At 45.0% G+C, this 12977-nt stretch overlaps 1 protein-coding gene across 1 annotated transcript in view; it reads right to left on the bottom strand.

Moving 5' to 3' along the window:
• Positions 1–4848: 4848 nt before the first annotated feature.
• The window catches only part of xpnpep2 (X-prolyl aminopeptidase (aminopeptidase P) 2, membrane-bound), a 29279-nt gene continuing 21150 nt past the window's right edge, over positions 4849–12977 (bottom strand). The window contains exons 14-21 of the mRNA XM_054739173.2: positions 12815–12886; positions 12683–12743; positions 12542–12611; positions 12294–12398; positions 7144–7203; positions 6783–6859; positions 6626–6715; positions 4849–5328 (exon numbers count right to left, since the gene is read on the bottom strand). Coding sequence (XP_054595148.2) covers positions 5128–5328; positions 6626–6715; positions 6783–6859; positions 7144–7203; positions 12294–12398; positions 12542–12611; positions 12683–12743; positions 12815–12886 — 736 coding nt within the window. The 3' untranslated portion in view covers positions 4849–5127. The remainder of the gene's footprint in view (positions 5329–6625; positions 6716–6782; positions 6860–7143; positions 7204–12293; positions 12399–12541; positions 12612–12682; positions 12744–12814; positions 12887–12977) is intronic.

Below are 12977 nucleotides of genomic sequence, written 5' to 3'. Positions count from 1 at the left end.
AGAAGATGCCCCATTTTAGTTTCCTATCACTTGACTGACGACTGCCAGCAAACTCGTGTATCTGCAGATCATGTAAAGGGATGAAACAATAAACAACAGCTGAGGGAAACTGGGGGGAAAAATAAAAATCTAAGTGGCAGTTAAAGATTTGGTCATATCTTGACAATACCATTATCCACCTTTTATACACTGCTGCAAGGTCTCATGCAAATGTTAGAACTCTGCTTATATATTGTGTTTGTTTCTCATGTATTACAACTTGAAATTGTAGCAACATATGTGTAATACTGATTTTCTTGGTAAATATGATTACCTGAGTGGCCATCTTGAATTGGGTTGACTCCAAAAGAGAATCAATTGCAGATAAAGAATATTCATCACAAAATAATTTTCTGAAGGTTTTATTAAAGGGGTTCTATCATGAAAAACTCACCTTCTCCATCCTTTACTAGCGTCATGTGGGTCTCTATTGCCTCTATAAACAATCTAAATGCGCAATTAACAAACAAACAAAAAGAAAACATCCATCTGTTTTCTGTCAGTGTTTGGCTTTGGGAATTTTGTGCCTAATAACAAGTTTTTTTTTTAAGTTTATGGCACAAAATGGGAAATTAGAACAGAACTTCCTCTCACAACATCTCAAGAGAGATTCTCTGAGCCCCTCCTAGACTTTGGAGCTTCTAAGCTTATTGCAACCTGAGCGAGGGATTGGGTGGGCATGGCCAGGAAGGTACTGAAACAGTCAAAAAGAAAACTGCTGAAAAAGATTTATGTGAGAGGGATTTGGTGCAAAAAACTTAGTAAACATGTTTGGTATCAACAATCAAACAATCATAACTTAAAAATCTACTTTACTCATATTTTTAACAAATTTGAAGTGGTCTCCAGTAGGAATGAATGTCTTGTAAGTTAAACTCTTTGGATAAAAAGCTCCAGTGTGACTGTTTGAGGATGTAGATGTCAGTTTCAGGAGAAACTGGCAGAAGACAACAACATTTGGAGTCTTATTTCCTGATATTTAGATATCTCTCCTCTGATTTGCTAACAGCAACATGACTACCACTGACTCTGTTTGCTCTGCAATGTTAATGTTTGATCTCCACAAGTAACACAAGCCTGGAGAAGTTCTGAAATGTGACAGAGTGACTTATGCTAGTGGTTAGCTTCTACTAGCCGAGAAATGCTCTGCCATTTTCTGGATGCTAAAGCAACAACAGCCTTCCCCGTCACAAGTCGAGATGGGTCCTTGGATGTTAAGTGACAGTGTGACGTTAGCGTCCAGCAATGGTCAGTTTAGGTACAGCCTGACCTTTCACCATCTATTCAACATCTGGTCAGAAAGGAGACACAACATTGCATGTGTGTTCCTTTTGAAAATAGTCTGCCTTCACACCAGCTGGGATTCACAAAGTCTGCAGGTCTGAAAGATAAACAATAACTTTCTTTCCCAAGGTCTCATCTGCCTGCCTTCAGAAGAAACAACTCTAGCTCAAACCAGTTGCTAAATTCAAGAATGATTTAATAAATCAACATGAATTCCTTCCATGACTTATAATCTACATAAACATTAAATAAACATTTGTTTATTACTACTTATAATTATTATAGTATAATGAAATGCTTCAGTAATCTGTGCACACTAAATGGATGTTATATTATGTTGTCTACTAGAACCTGCAATGTGTTCACCATGTTTTGACGACAAGGTCCCACATCTGCATCCACTCAATAACAATTTGTTGAAATTTGTTTCATTGACACCTAAAGATAAATGAAAGGCATTGTTAAATAATCATGGTTGAAGATTTCATAATTCATGCATCAAAAGATTAAGCACTGGTCAAATATTTAATTCCTGGTATTCTGGTGATTAATATAATTTGAACTACGAATTGTGCCTCTTTTAGCGGCTGACAAGGAAAGGGTTCTAGTGAAACCCCCCAGTTCGAGAAATTGAGTGTTTATCAGTACACGGTAGTAGAAAGGGAGCCCAAATAATAGCTAAGTATGTAGGTTTTTAGTTGCAACCCTGGGCTGGGAAATTGACTGTGTGATTTAACAGTAACTCCAGACCAACAAAACTATGACATTATTTGACTATGACTACTGTCAAATAGCATTTTATCTCCTTATTTGGTTGTTTATTTTCAATTTTTGTTTCTGACGTTTATAACCAAGACAAGGGAGTTCAGCGGATGACAATTACACCGGGGTGAAAATAATCTGGTGGGCAGTACCTTGAATTCAAAAACTGCATTTTGAACAATCAAAAAAATATTGTTTGTCATCAGCTGAATCTTTCTGGAGTCTGTCAAATGTAGGAATTTGTTCAAATCTCTGATTAGCGGACATTGTGATCAAAACGGGGGGGGGGGGGGGGGGGGGGGGGCTGTAAGTAAATTTTTCTTTTTTTTTTTTTTCACCGTGTCCTGTCTGGCTGTGAAGCAAGCAGAATTGATGTCTGAATGCTGGTAACAAGCCTTACAGATTTACTCTCTGGTGGAGCATCGAAGCTTCTGCTTTTAATGTCACGCCTGATACTTAAAACTTTATTGTTATTGTTGTTGAATGCTTGGTAATTCCGACCAGACACGGAGACAGAGGTGAAAGAGAAAGGAAAAGAAAAGGTGGGGAGAGAGAGAGGGGGGGGGGGGGTTTTCACAAAAATAAACAATGAACAAGAGTCTGCTTCTAGACCTGCAGAAAAAGACAAAAAAAAAAGCAAAAGGACAAAAAAAGGGACACAACAACAATACTATCTAGCTATCACTGCGTCAACTTGATGAAAAAATATATAATCAACATTGCTTAACTGAAGAATCACGATAATAAATCACAGTGCATTAAGTGCCCACCATAGTCTTAAGACCTGTGTTTAACGTGCACAAACCCACACTTTTGAGAGCACCATGTGAGCGCCTGTGTGTGTACACGCGCTTGTTTCTGTAAGGTTTCTCTATAGGAGCGCCCAACAGAGAGTGTGAGGGACCACAGATCTGCCCCCCAAAGATGCGCAGAAGACGGGGGGAGCTCCAAGTCCCAGAGATCCAGGCACTGCCCCAGAACACAGGAACCCCAAGGAGACTGCAACCAGGAAGGCCCCCGCCCCCCCGAGAGGCACAGAGGATCGCCCCGGGGGGCCACAACCAGCAGCCGGCAGAGTCCCGGGAGATATCAGCGGCAAGCCCACAGGCCCGCCCGCAGCCTCCCACCCCCTAGCCAGCCGAGCCCGGGACCCAGCAACCCCGGACCCAGGGGCGACCACCCCCCGCCGGGGACCCAGCAGAGCCCAGGGACCCAGACTCCACCAGGCAGCCACCGGGATCTATCAGGCAGATGCCATGACTGGAAGTAAATTTGAAATGAGACAGCAGATTAAAGCTGTTGTAGGAAATTTGCATTTACTGACTATAGAGCGCACCTCAATATAAGTCGCACCTACTACGTTTTAAAAAAACATGGAACTGTACTGTAACGTGATGAAGGTTCTCTAATTTGTGGCAAAGGTCACATCTACCCAGCTGGGTCAAGCTGGACCAAACAGTACTTTTAAATCCACTGATTAACCAGGAGCCATGATGTCTGCTCAAGATCATATCCACATCTGCAGCTGTTCCATCCAGATCAGCCTGGTGGCTATGTGCCTTTCATTATTGAGCGTACATGGTAACAATCTGTGAGGTTCTGTGTGTGTGTGTGTGTGTGTGTGTGTGTGTGTGTGTGTGTGTGTGTGTGTGTGGTTCCTCACCTCTTCTCCTCAGGTGTGACAGGCAGGCCGCACCAGGTGCCATTGATCAGAGGCAATTAAGGTGGAGCACTTAAAGCTGGCCGGAGGAGGAAAGCAGATGCCAGATGATTAAGCCACACAGCTTGGTAGTCAGGTCGGCTCTGTGTTTCCTTGCGCTTCCCAGTGTTTCTCTCGCGGGTAATGTTTTGTCTCGCAGTCGTCTCGACCTTCTGGGTTCCCGGGATCTCCCGGCGTCTTCCCTGAGCCGTGGTGTCTGCTTCGCCCAGTGCTCCTCCTGGCTGCTGTGCTTCGGCCTTTTCGTCCACGCCCTGTTGGATCCTCCTCTTCTCCACCTGCCTGTCCACCTTCGAGCCTCCAGCAGGGTCTCGGCCTCGGCCTGCCACACTCCCACGCTGGACCTCACCTCCTCTCCAAACACTCCTCGCCACGCAGACCAGTAAGCTCACCCCCTTCAATTCTTTTATCAGAACAGTCTCCTTGCTCCTCGACTCACCTTCTGTTTTCCCCTTCAGAACCGCCTCTGCAAACCCGTCCAGAGTTCCTCCACCATTTTGAGAACCCGCTGAACTTTTCAATAAAACTGTTAAACTTTCTCCTGTGTCCGGGTGTGTTCGCTCCAGAGTCTCTTAGAATCATGACACAATCTGCATCCTGTCTGTGTATATATATATATATATCTTGCCACAGTTATAACTGTTTGACTTGTTGTTCATTGTCTCCTTCTCTCTTCACTACAGGAAATGGGTTATTGATAAACATATTGATAAAATCCATGACAACAGATGTTCGGGGCATTTTGCCTCATGCATTATGCCACAGTTATAACAGTTTGATTGTTGTGCGTTGTCTCCTTTTTCTCTCCGACTACAGGGAAATGGGTTATTGATAAACATATTGATAAAATCCATGGCACTGTCATTTAACACTGAATCCACCCTCAACATTTCCATTGGTTTGCTGCTGTCAGAAGGGAAGGAGACATAACGGGGCTGCAGTGGGTCAGGTTCTGAGAAGTTGATTGGTTGCAAGTTGTCTAGAACCTAAAGAATTTTTGAAGACCACACATTTAAACTAAAAATCACACCCAACTCCACCACATATCACTGTTTCAAAGTATTTTACTTTAATAAAATAGAAATTATATGAGATTGTTAAACAAAAACTGGTAAACAAAACAAAAAAAATCAAAATAACAAGATAGATCATTTTAGACTTCAAACAACACAAAATCAGAAATGTAACCACTTAATTTAATTATTAAATATATATTACAATTACAAAATAAGCTAAGCTGCGGTCATCTTGTTGTAGCTTTTCAGTAGAGACTGCATAGTGGTAACGTTAGTGTACAATCTGCTGTGAGGTACAAAATCAGCTGCTCAGATTATGTTGTGGAGCAGAGCGATGCTTAGAGCGACGAACGTCAGAGAGGAGGAAGAGATGGAGGAAGAGGAGCCCAACTCAGGGAAGGGCTCGGTGTTTCTGAGCATCCAGTCCTTCTCCTCATGCAGACCCTGTTTGTCCAACTCAGGTCCCACCAGCTGACGAATCTTCTTGTAGTAACTATTCAACCACTGAAGCTAGAGATAGAAAAAAGATTTGTCACAGGAATTTACGGTGATGCTGCTAAAAATGACCACGGTTGTGGAAAACTTACAAGATTTCTAAAGAAATTCATGAGTTCCAGAAAGGTCAAAATTCAAAATATGCACAGATACAGAACCATGAACAATGGTACCAATTAAACTAAAATATGATAAAACTGTGAATAAAACATCTGTCTTCTGTCAACATCTGCAGATCCAGGACATTCCTCCTCCTAGCAACACCATCCAGCCCCTTCTTGGACATGCCAGGATTTTCCAAGATCAGAGAGAGGATCTATAATCCTTTCAGTAAGTTTTGGGTATGTCCCAGAGACACCTCCTAGTTAGACATGTCTGAACAAAGCGTGGAGGGAGACAACCAGGAATAATCCTAATCAGACACCCAATCCAACTCAGCTGACTATTTTTGAAAACGATGAGGATGATGGATGATGCAGCTCCTCTCTTTACATTCAAGGCTGGCATTTCCAAAGAGCAGTCAAGCTATTTAAACTCTTCAACCTGAGACAAGGCTCTTCACCAACCTGGAGTAGATATACCACCCTTAATACTTACACACACACACACACACACACACACACACACACACACACACACACACACACACACACACACACACACACACACACACACACACACACACACACACACACACACACACACACACACAGCCAAGTTTGAATCTAGCCCATGAATGTTTTGTGGGAGGAAGCTGAAAAACCTGGAAAGCACCCTTAACTTGCAAACTCTATGGTCCCATTTGGGAGTTGAACCTGCAGCCTTCTTACTGCAAGGCAACAGTGCTGATCATCTGTGCCACTATGCTGTCCAAATGAATTTCTTGGATTGGAAATTCAATGTTTTGCTACCATAATCTTTATGGCTGTGTATTGAGTGTTAAAAGATTTTCTGTGTCTCATAAAAAAAAACAAAGAACCAAAACACAGTGGTTTATGTCACACGTGGTTTTGTTTTTCTCTCTCTGTGTTTTGATCTCTGAGCTGCAGCGTAGCTTCAACCACATGTGTGAAGGGGGATTTTAAGAGGAAACCAGCTCTCAAATGGCAGGAAAAAGAAACACAAGGTCTACTTCACACTTCTATACCCAAATGTATCTACAAATTAAAGCAGGAAACTGATGGCTGCTTTAGGGAAGTAAACTCACACTAAATCACGTGAGTCCGTTTCAGGTAAACAAAACAGCAAGTGCTTTTAGAGAGAAGGCTGATTCGTCATACCTGAGAGATTCAAGCTGCTTAATGTTCCTCACCTGTTCTGAGCTGAGGAGCATCGTATCAATCAGCTTCTTGTCATATGGAACCAATGAGATGGTGTCAAACGTCAAGAAGTTGTGTCCATACTGAGGGTTAAACACATCTCCTTTAAAACATTTGCTAACAATCAGTGCAGTGCTGTTTTGTTCCTACCTTTGTGTGAGCAAGTATCGTCATGGCAACATCCTCAATCCGTATCCCAAAGTCATTCTCTTTGTAGTACCCTGGTTCTGCGATGAGAATGTTATTGTTTAGGGTTTTCTAACATGCAAAGAACAGAAACCTGTGTATGTGTGTGTGTGTGTGTGTGTGTTCTCCCATTTGTGAGAACAGCATTATCAGTGTTGAACCAAAAAGCCACAGAAGCATTGACAGAAGTTATTTTCTGAACTCTGTTCTGAACTTGTTCTGTCCAGTCAAATTGTAAGATTGATTAATACTCAGAAATGTGGTTGTGCATTTGTTTTGTATTTTCTGATGCTTAACCAGATTTATTCTGTGAACAGTATCTTACCTATAGATGTGAACATGCCAGCTCTGAAAGGAATGTTGTTGGTCTGAAAACCAACCGGCCCTGAAAGAAACATTGCAATAATAATAAAAAAGACTAAATGAAATAACTATATTTAATTTTCTTATGCAAATGAGGCACATTATCAATTTCTAACAAGTTGGGAGGATTAATGAAGTCTAAATGAGTTTAGTGAAAACAGTTACAAGTAAAGTTCTGTTTTTCTTAAGACTTCTTTTTCAGAGAGCCAGACTTGTTCAGATTAGGGGTTTCTACTCTAAAACGAAATAGTGTACATCAAAAGGTAAACTAGTATGCAGGGGAGGTAACAATGAAGAGGCTAAATAACCTCAACTGTGACAACATAACGCAGCTGCGTTTTATCAGAAACCTGCTCCACCAATGACTTCAAACTCTTAAAGGTGTGGTTCAGCTGTTTACCCAGTACATCTGCAGAGTTGGCAAGAATGCTTCCTAAGTCATACTCTGGGGAAAAAATAATCAGATGCTCCTCTATCAGGAAGAACAAGTCAGCTGGAGGAGAAAATGGATTCAGATGGCAGGATTTGGAGTCAATTTTCCTGATATTTAGACATCTTGCCTCTGATTGGATAACAGCAACACGAGTCTACAACTGACTTGGTTTGCTTTGCAACATTGATGTTTTATCTCCACAAATAACACTAGCCTGCTGTGTGGTGGAGTTGTTAATGCTAACAGTTAGCTTCTACTAGCCGAGACATTCTCTGCTCTTTTCTGGAAGCTAAAGCAACAGCCTTTCCTATTGGAGCCAAGATGTGTGAGTCCATGAATGTTAAGTTACAGAGTGATGTCACACTGTCAAGATTTTCAAATCCTTGAATTTCACCACCTATTTTCTATCAGAAGTTATTGCAGGAGATTTATGTAGAAGACTATTTTCATGTTCAGTCGGCATGAAAAACTAAGAATGATAGATTATAATCAGAAATGATAATTCAAAATGGTTTTTTAATGTTCCACAAATTTAAAGAAATGTTTTCTAGAATAATTTAACCTCTCCCTGGGCTGCCACGTTACCATGGTGGAGGGGTTTGAGTGTCTCAATGATCCTAGGAGCTAAGTTGTCTGAGGCTTTCTGCCTCTGGTAGGGCCACTCATAGCAAACAGGTCCTAGGTGAGGGATCAGACAAAGAGCAGCCTGAAGACCTCTTATGATGAATCATATAAATGGAAGCCGTGTTCCCTCGCCCGGACGTGGGTCACCGGGGCCCCCTCCTGGAGCCAGGCCTGGAGGTGGGGCATGTTGCCGAGCGCCCGGTGGCCGGGCTTTCACCCATGGAGCCTGGCCGGGCACAGCCCTAAGAGGAAACGTGGGTCCCCCTTCCCATGGGCTCACCACTCATGGGAGGGGCCAAAGGGGTCATGTGCAGTGAGTGACGGGTGGTAGTCGAGGGCGGGGAACTTGGCAGTCTGATCCTCGGCTACAGAGGCTGGCTCTTGGCACATGGAATGTCACCTCTCTAGTTGGGAAGGAGCCTGAGTTGGTGTGTGAGGTTGAGAGGTTCTGACTAGATACAGCCGGACTCACATCAACGCATGGCTCTGGCTCTGGAACCAGTTTCCTTGAGAGGGGTTGGACTTTCTACCACTCTAGAGTTGCTCCCACTGAGAGGCGCTGAGCAGGGGTGGGCATACTAGTTGCCCTCCATCTTGGTGCCTGTAAGTTGGGGGTTACCCCAGTGAATGAGAGGGTGGCCTCCCTCCGCCTACGTGCGGGGGGAGGGGTTCTGACTGTGGTCTGTGCTTATGCACCAAACTACAGTTCAGACTACCCACCCTTTTTGGAGACCTTGGAGGGGGTGCTGGAAAGCGCTTCTTCTGGTGACTCCCTCTTTCAGCTGGGGGACTTTAACGCTCACGTGGGCAATGACAGTGAGACCTGGAGACGTGTGGTTGGGAGGAACGGCCCCCCTGATCTGAATTCGAGTGGTGTTTTGTTATTGGACTTCTGTGCCAGTCATGGATTGTGCATAATGAACACCATGTTCAGACATAAAGGTGCCCATTTGTGCTCTTGGCACCAGGATACCTTAGGCCGCAGCTCGATAATCGACTTTGTTGTTGTTTCATCTGACCTGCGGCCGCATGTCTTGGACACTCAGGTGAAGAGAGGGGCGGAGCTGTCAACTGACCACTACCTGGTGGTGAGTTGGCTCAGATTGTGGGGGAGGATGCCGGTCAGACCAGGCAGGCCCAAACGTATCATGAGGGTCTGCTGGGAAAGTCTGGCAGAGTCTCCTGTCAGAAGGAGCTTCAATTCCCACCTCCGACAGAACTTCCAAAATGTTCCGGGGAAGGCGGGGGACATTGAGTCTGAATGGACCCTGTTCCGTGCCTCCATTGCTGAGGCGGCCGACTGGAGCTGTGGTCACAGGATCGTTGGTGCCTGTCGTGGTGGCAACCCCCAAACCCGCTGGTGGACACCGGCGGTTAGGGATGCTGTCAAGCTGAAGAAAGAGTCCTATCAGGTATTTTTGGCCTGTGAGACTCCAGAGGCAGCTGACGGGTACCGGTAGTCCAAGCGGAACGCGGCTCGGGTGGTCGTCAAGGCAAAAACCTGGGCATGGGAGGAGTTCGGTGAGACCATGGAGCAAGACTTTCGTATGGCTTCGAGGAGATTCTGGTCCACCATCTGGCGCCTCGGGGGGGGGGGGGGGGGGGGGGGGGTTGAGCAGTGCGCTACCAACACTATCTATAGTGGGGACGGTGTGCTGCTGACCTCTACTCAGGACGTTGTGGATCGGTGGGCAAAATACTTTGAAGACCTCCTCAATCCCACTGACACGTCTTCCAGTGAGGAAACAGAGTCTGGGGACTTTGGGTTGGCCTCTCAAATCTCTGGTGCTGAGGTCACTGAGATGGTTAAAAAGCTCCTCTGTGTCAAGGCTCCAGGGGTGGATGAGATCCGCCCGGAGTTCCTTAAGGCTCTGGATGTTTTGGGGCTGTGTTGGCTGACACGGCTCTGCAATATCGCGAGGGCATTGGGGGCAGTCCCACTGGACTGGCAGACCGGGGTGGTGGTCCCCTTATTTAAAAAGGGGGATCGCAGGGTGTTTTCCAACTACAGGGGGATCACACTCCTGAGCCTTCCTGGTAAGGTCTATTCAAGGGCTCTGGAGAGGAGGGTCCCTCGGATTGTTGAACCTCAGATTCAGGAGGAGCAATGTGGTTTTCATCCTGTCCGTGGAACACTGGACCAGCTCTTTACCCTTAGGGGGATCCTGGAGGGTGCGTGGGAATTTGCCCAACCAGTCTACATGTGTTATGTGGATTTGGAGAAGGCGTTAGACGCGATACGGGCTGTTAGGTCCCTGTATGACCGGTGTCAGTGCTTGATCCGCATTGCCGGCAGTAAGTCGGGCTCGTTCCCAGTGAGAATTGGACTGCGCCAAGGCTGCCCTTTGTCACCAATTCTGTTCATAACCTTTAAGGACAGGATTTCTAGGCACAGCCAAGGAGTGGAGGGCATTCGTGTTGGTGGCCTGAGGATCAGGTCTCCTCTTTTTGCAGATGTTGTGTTCCTGTTTGCTTCATCAGAACGTGATCTTCAGCTTTCGCTGAAGCGGTTCGCAGCCGAGTGTGAAGCAGCTGGGATGAGAATCAGCTCCTCTAAATCTGAGACCATGGTCTTGATTCGGATAAGGGTTGAATGCCTTCTTCGGGTCAGCGATGAGGTCCTGCCCCAAGTGGAGGAGTTTAAGTATCTCGGGGTCTTGTTCACGAGTGAGGGAAAACTGGAGCATGAGATCGATAGGCGGATTGGTGCTGCATCTGCAGTGATGCGGGCGTTGTACCGGCCTGTCGTGGTGAAGAGAGAGCTGAGTCAGAAGGCAAAGCTCTCGATTTACGGTCGATCGACATTCCTACCCTCACCTATGGTCATGAGCTTTGGGTAGTGACCGAAAGAACGAGATTGTGGATACAAGCGGCCAAAATGAGTTTTCTCCAAAGAGTGGCTGGGCTCTCCCTTAGAGATAGGGTGAGAAGCTCGGTCATTCGGGAGGGGCTCGGAGTAGTCCCGCTGCTCTTCCACATCGAGAGGAGCCAGTTGAGGTGGCCCGGCATCTGGTCAGGCTGCCTCCTGGATGCCTCCCTGGTGAGGTTTTTCGGGCACGTCCAACCGGGAGGCGAACTAAAGGAAGACCCAGGACACGGTGGAGGGACTATGTCTCTCACCTGGCCAGGGAATGCCTTGGGATTCCCCCCGGAGGAGCTGGCCCAAGTGGCTGTGGAGAGGGAAGTCTGGGCCCTTGCCTTAGGCTACTGCCCCCGCGACCCTACTCTGGATGAGCGGATGAAAATGGATGGATGGATGGATGGATAGAAGAATTTAATTTAAAAGGTCTGAAACAGAACAGCTTTCTTTATTTTAGTGGTTTAGTGCCTTTAGGCGATGGTTTTCCTGTTTAGCATGAATCCAAATACAAAATGATGCTTGTTGCTTTGACTTCTTTCTTCCTACTGAAACAAATAAGACAAAGGGTTCCGGTTGAAGGTTTATGAAGTTCATAAAGGTCAAATCTGTGGGACGACTGTACAAACCATGTTTCAATAATATGTTGGGAAAACATTTGAACCGACATTGTTTCAGTCGGTAAAACAAGGTGAGATTAAGTTAATTTATTTAGCTCCAACAAAAAAAAGAAGCAAAAACCCATCTCAGAATCAACTCTGTTGAAAAAATATCAGAGTTTCTCAATATTATACCACAAAATCATCATAATTTCAAAGGAATTAGTGTATAAATCTAGAAATCTGTTCTGGTAGATTCACATAAGTGGGATTTTTATTTATGTTTACACACAAACTAAGGTTGTTTGCTGAAGATTAAAAACATGCAAGTCTAACTTGATCACCCCGTTGGTGCAATAATTCTGGTTGCTCAATGGTGTAACCACATCACAAGTGCTTGCGGTCCAAAATAAAATGCATGCTAACATATGTGCAATGTTTTAGTCACACTCTAAAACGCTAAAACTCTGTTGGATGTAAAGACTTTGTCTTTTTTTGGGATTATTTTCTTTTTTCTTTTTTAAAACTGCAGCATTTATTTTCTCTTTTTGTGCCCAACATTAACACAAGTCAGAAAAATAGAAACAAAGAAGTCCTACACTCATGGACACCAAAGAAGTTCCCAATGCCGTGACCAGTTCCATGGCCGTAGTTCAGGCCCACCTCCCACAGAGCTCGGCGACCCAACATCTCTATGTTCACACCTGTCGACAATCAAAGGTACAGAGCTGAAATCTGACAATCCCTCCTAGCAGATGTGGAGGAAGGGAGCTCTCTAGTGGTGACACAGAGTCATATTTCAGGGGAAAACCGAAATATTCTAATGTTCTTGATTGGTTCTGTTCACCTCTTGTGCCTGAGGGGAAAACAGTTCGAGAGATCTCAATGTTTCCCATGAGCACTCGTGTGAAGGCCTCCTGTGAATAAAGACAAAAGCATTTAACACCAGACAAGCATTTTTCAAATGTAACCACTTTCTGGGCTTTACTTTTTGCATTTTTGTTGGTGTTCCCCAGTGAACAGTCCGAGTGATGTCAGTGGTTCCGTCTCTGCGGGAGAAAGTCAGAGGGACTCGTTCCAGATGAATGAGGCATGAAGTGAAACTTGTGCTTTTACTCACAGATACTGGCCGCCAGAGTCGATGAGGTACATCTCATCAACCGTCAGCCTCCTGCTGGTTTCTGCTGTCGGGCTGCAGCACAAACAAAGGGAGACAAGAGTCTGTTCAAAAAGTGTGGAAATGTTTTCACAAGCATGATGTGTCGTGCACAGCTTATTGTTTT

This window comes from Nothobranchius furzeri, chromosome 1, assembly GCF_043380555.1.
Source record: "Nothobranchius furzeri strain GRZ-AD chromosome 1, NfurGRZ-RIMD1, whole genome shotgun sequence".
In the NCBI taxonomy this organism is placed as follows: Eukaryota; Metazoa; Chordata; class Actinopteri; order Cyprinodontiformes; family Nothobranchiidae; genus Nothobranchius; species Nothobranchius furzeri.
The sequence above is the reverse complement of the archived record's forward strand: the minus strand, read 5'-3'. Positions and strand labels throughout refer to the sequence as shown.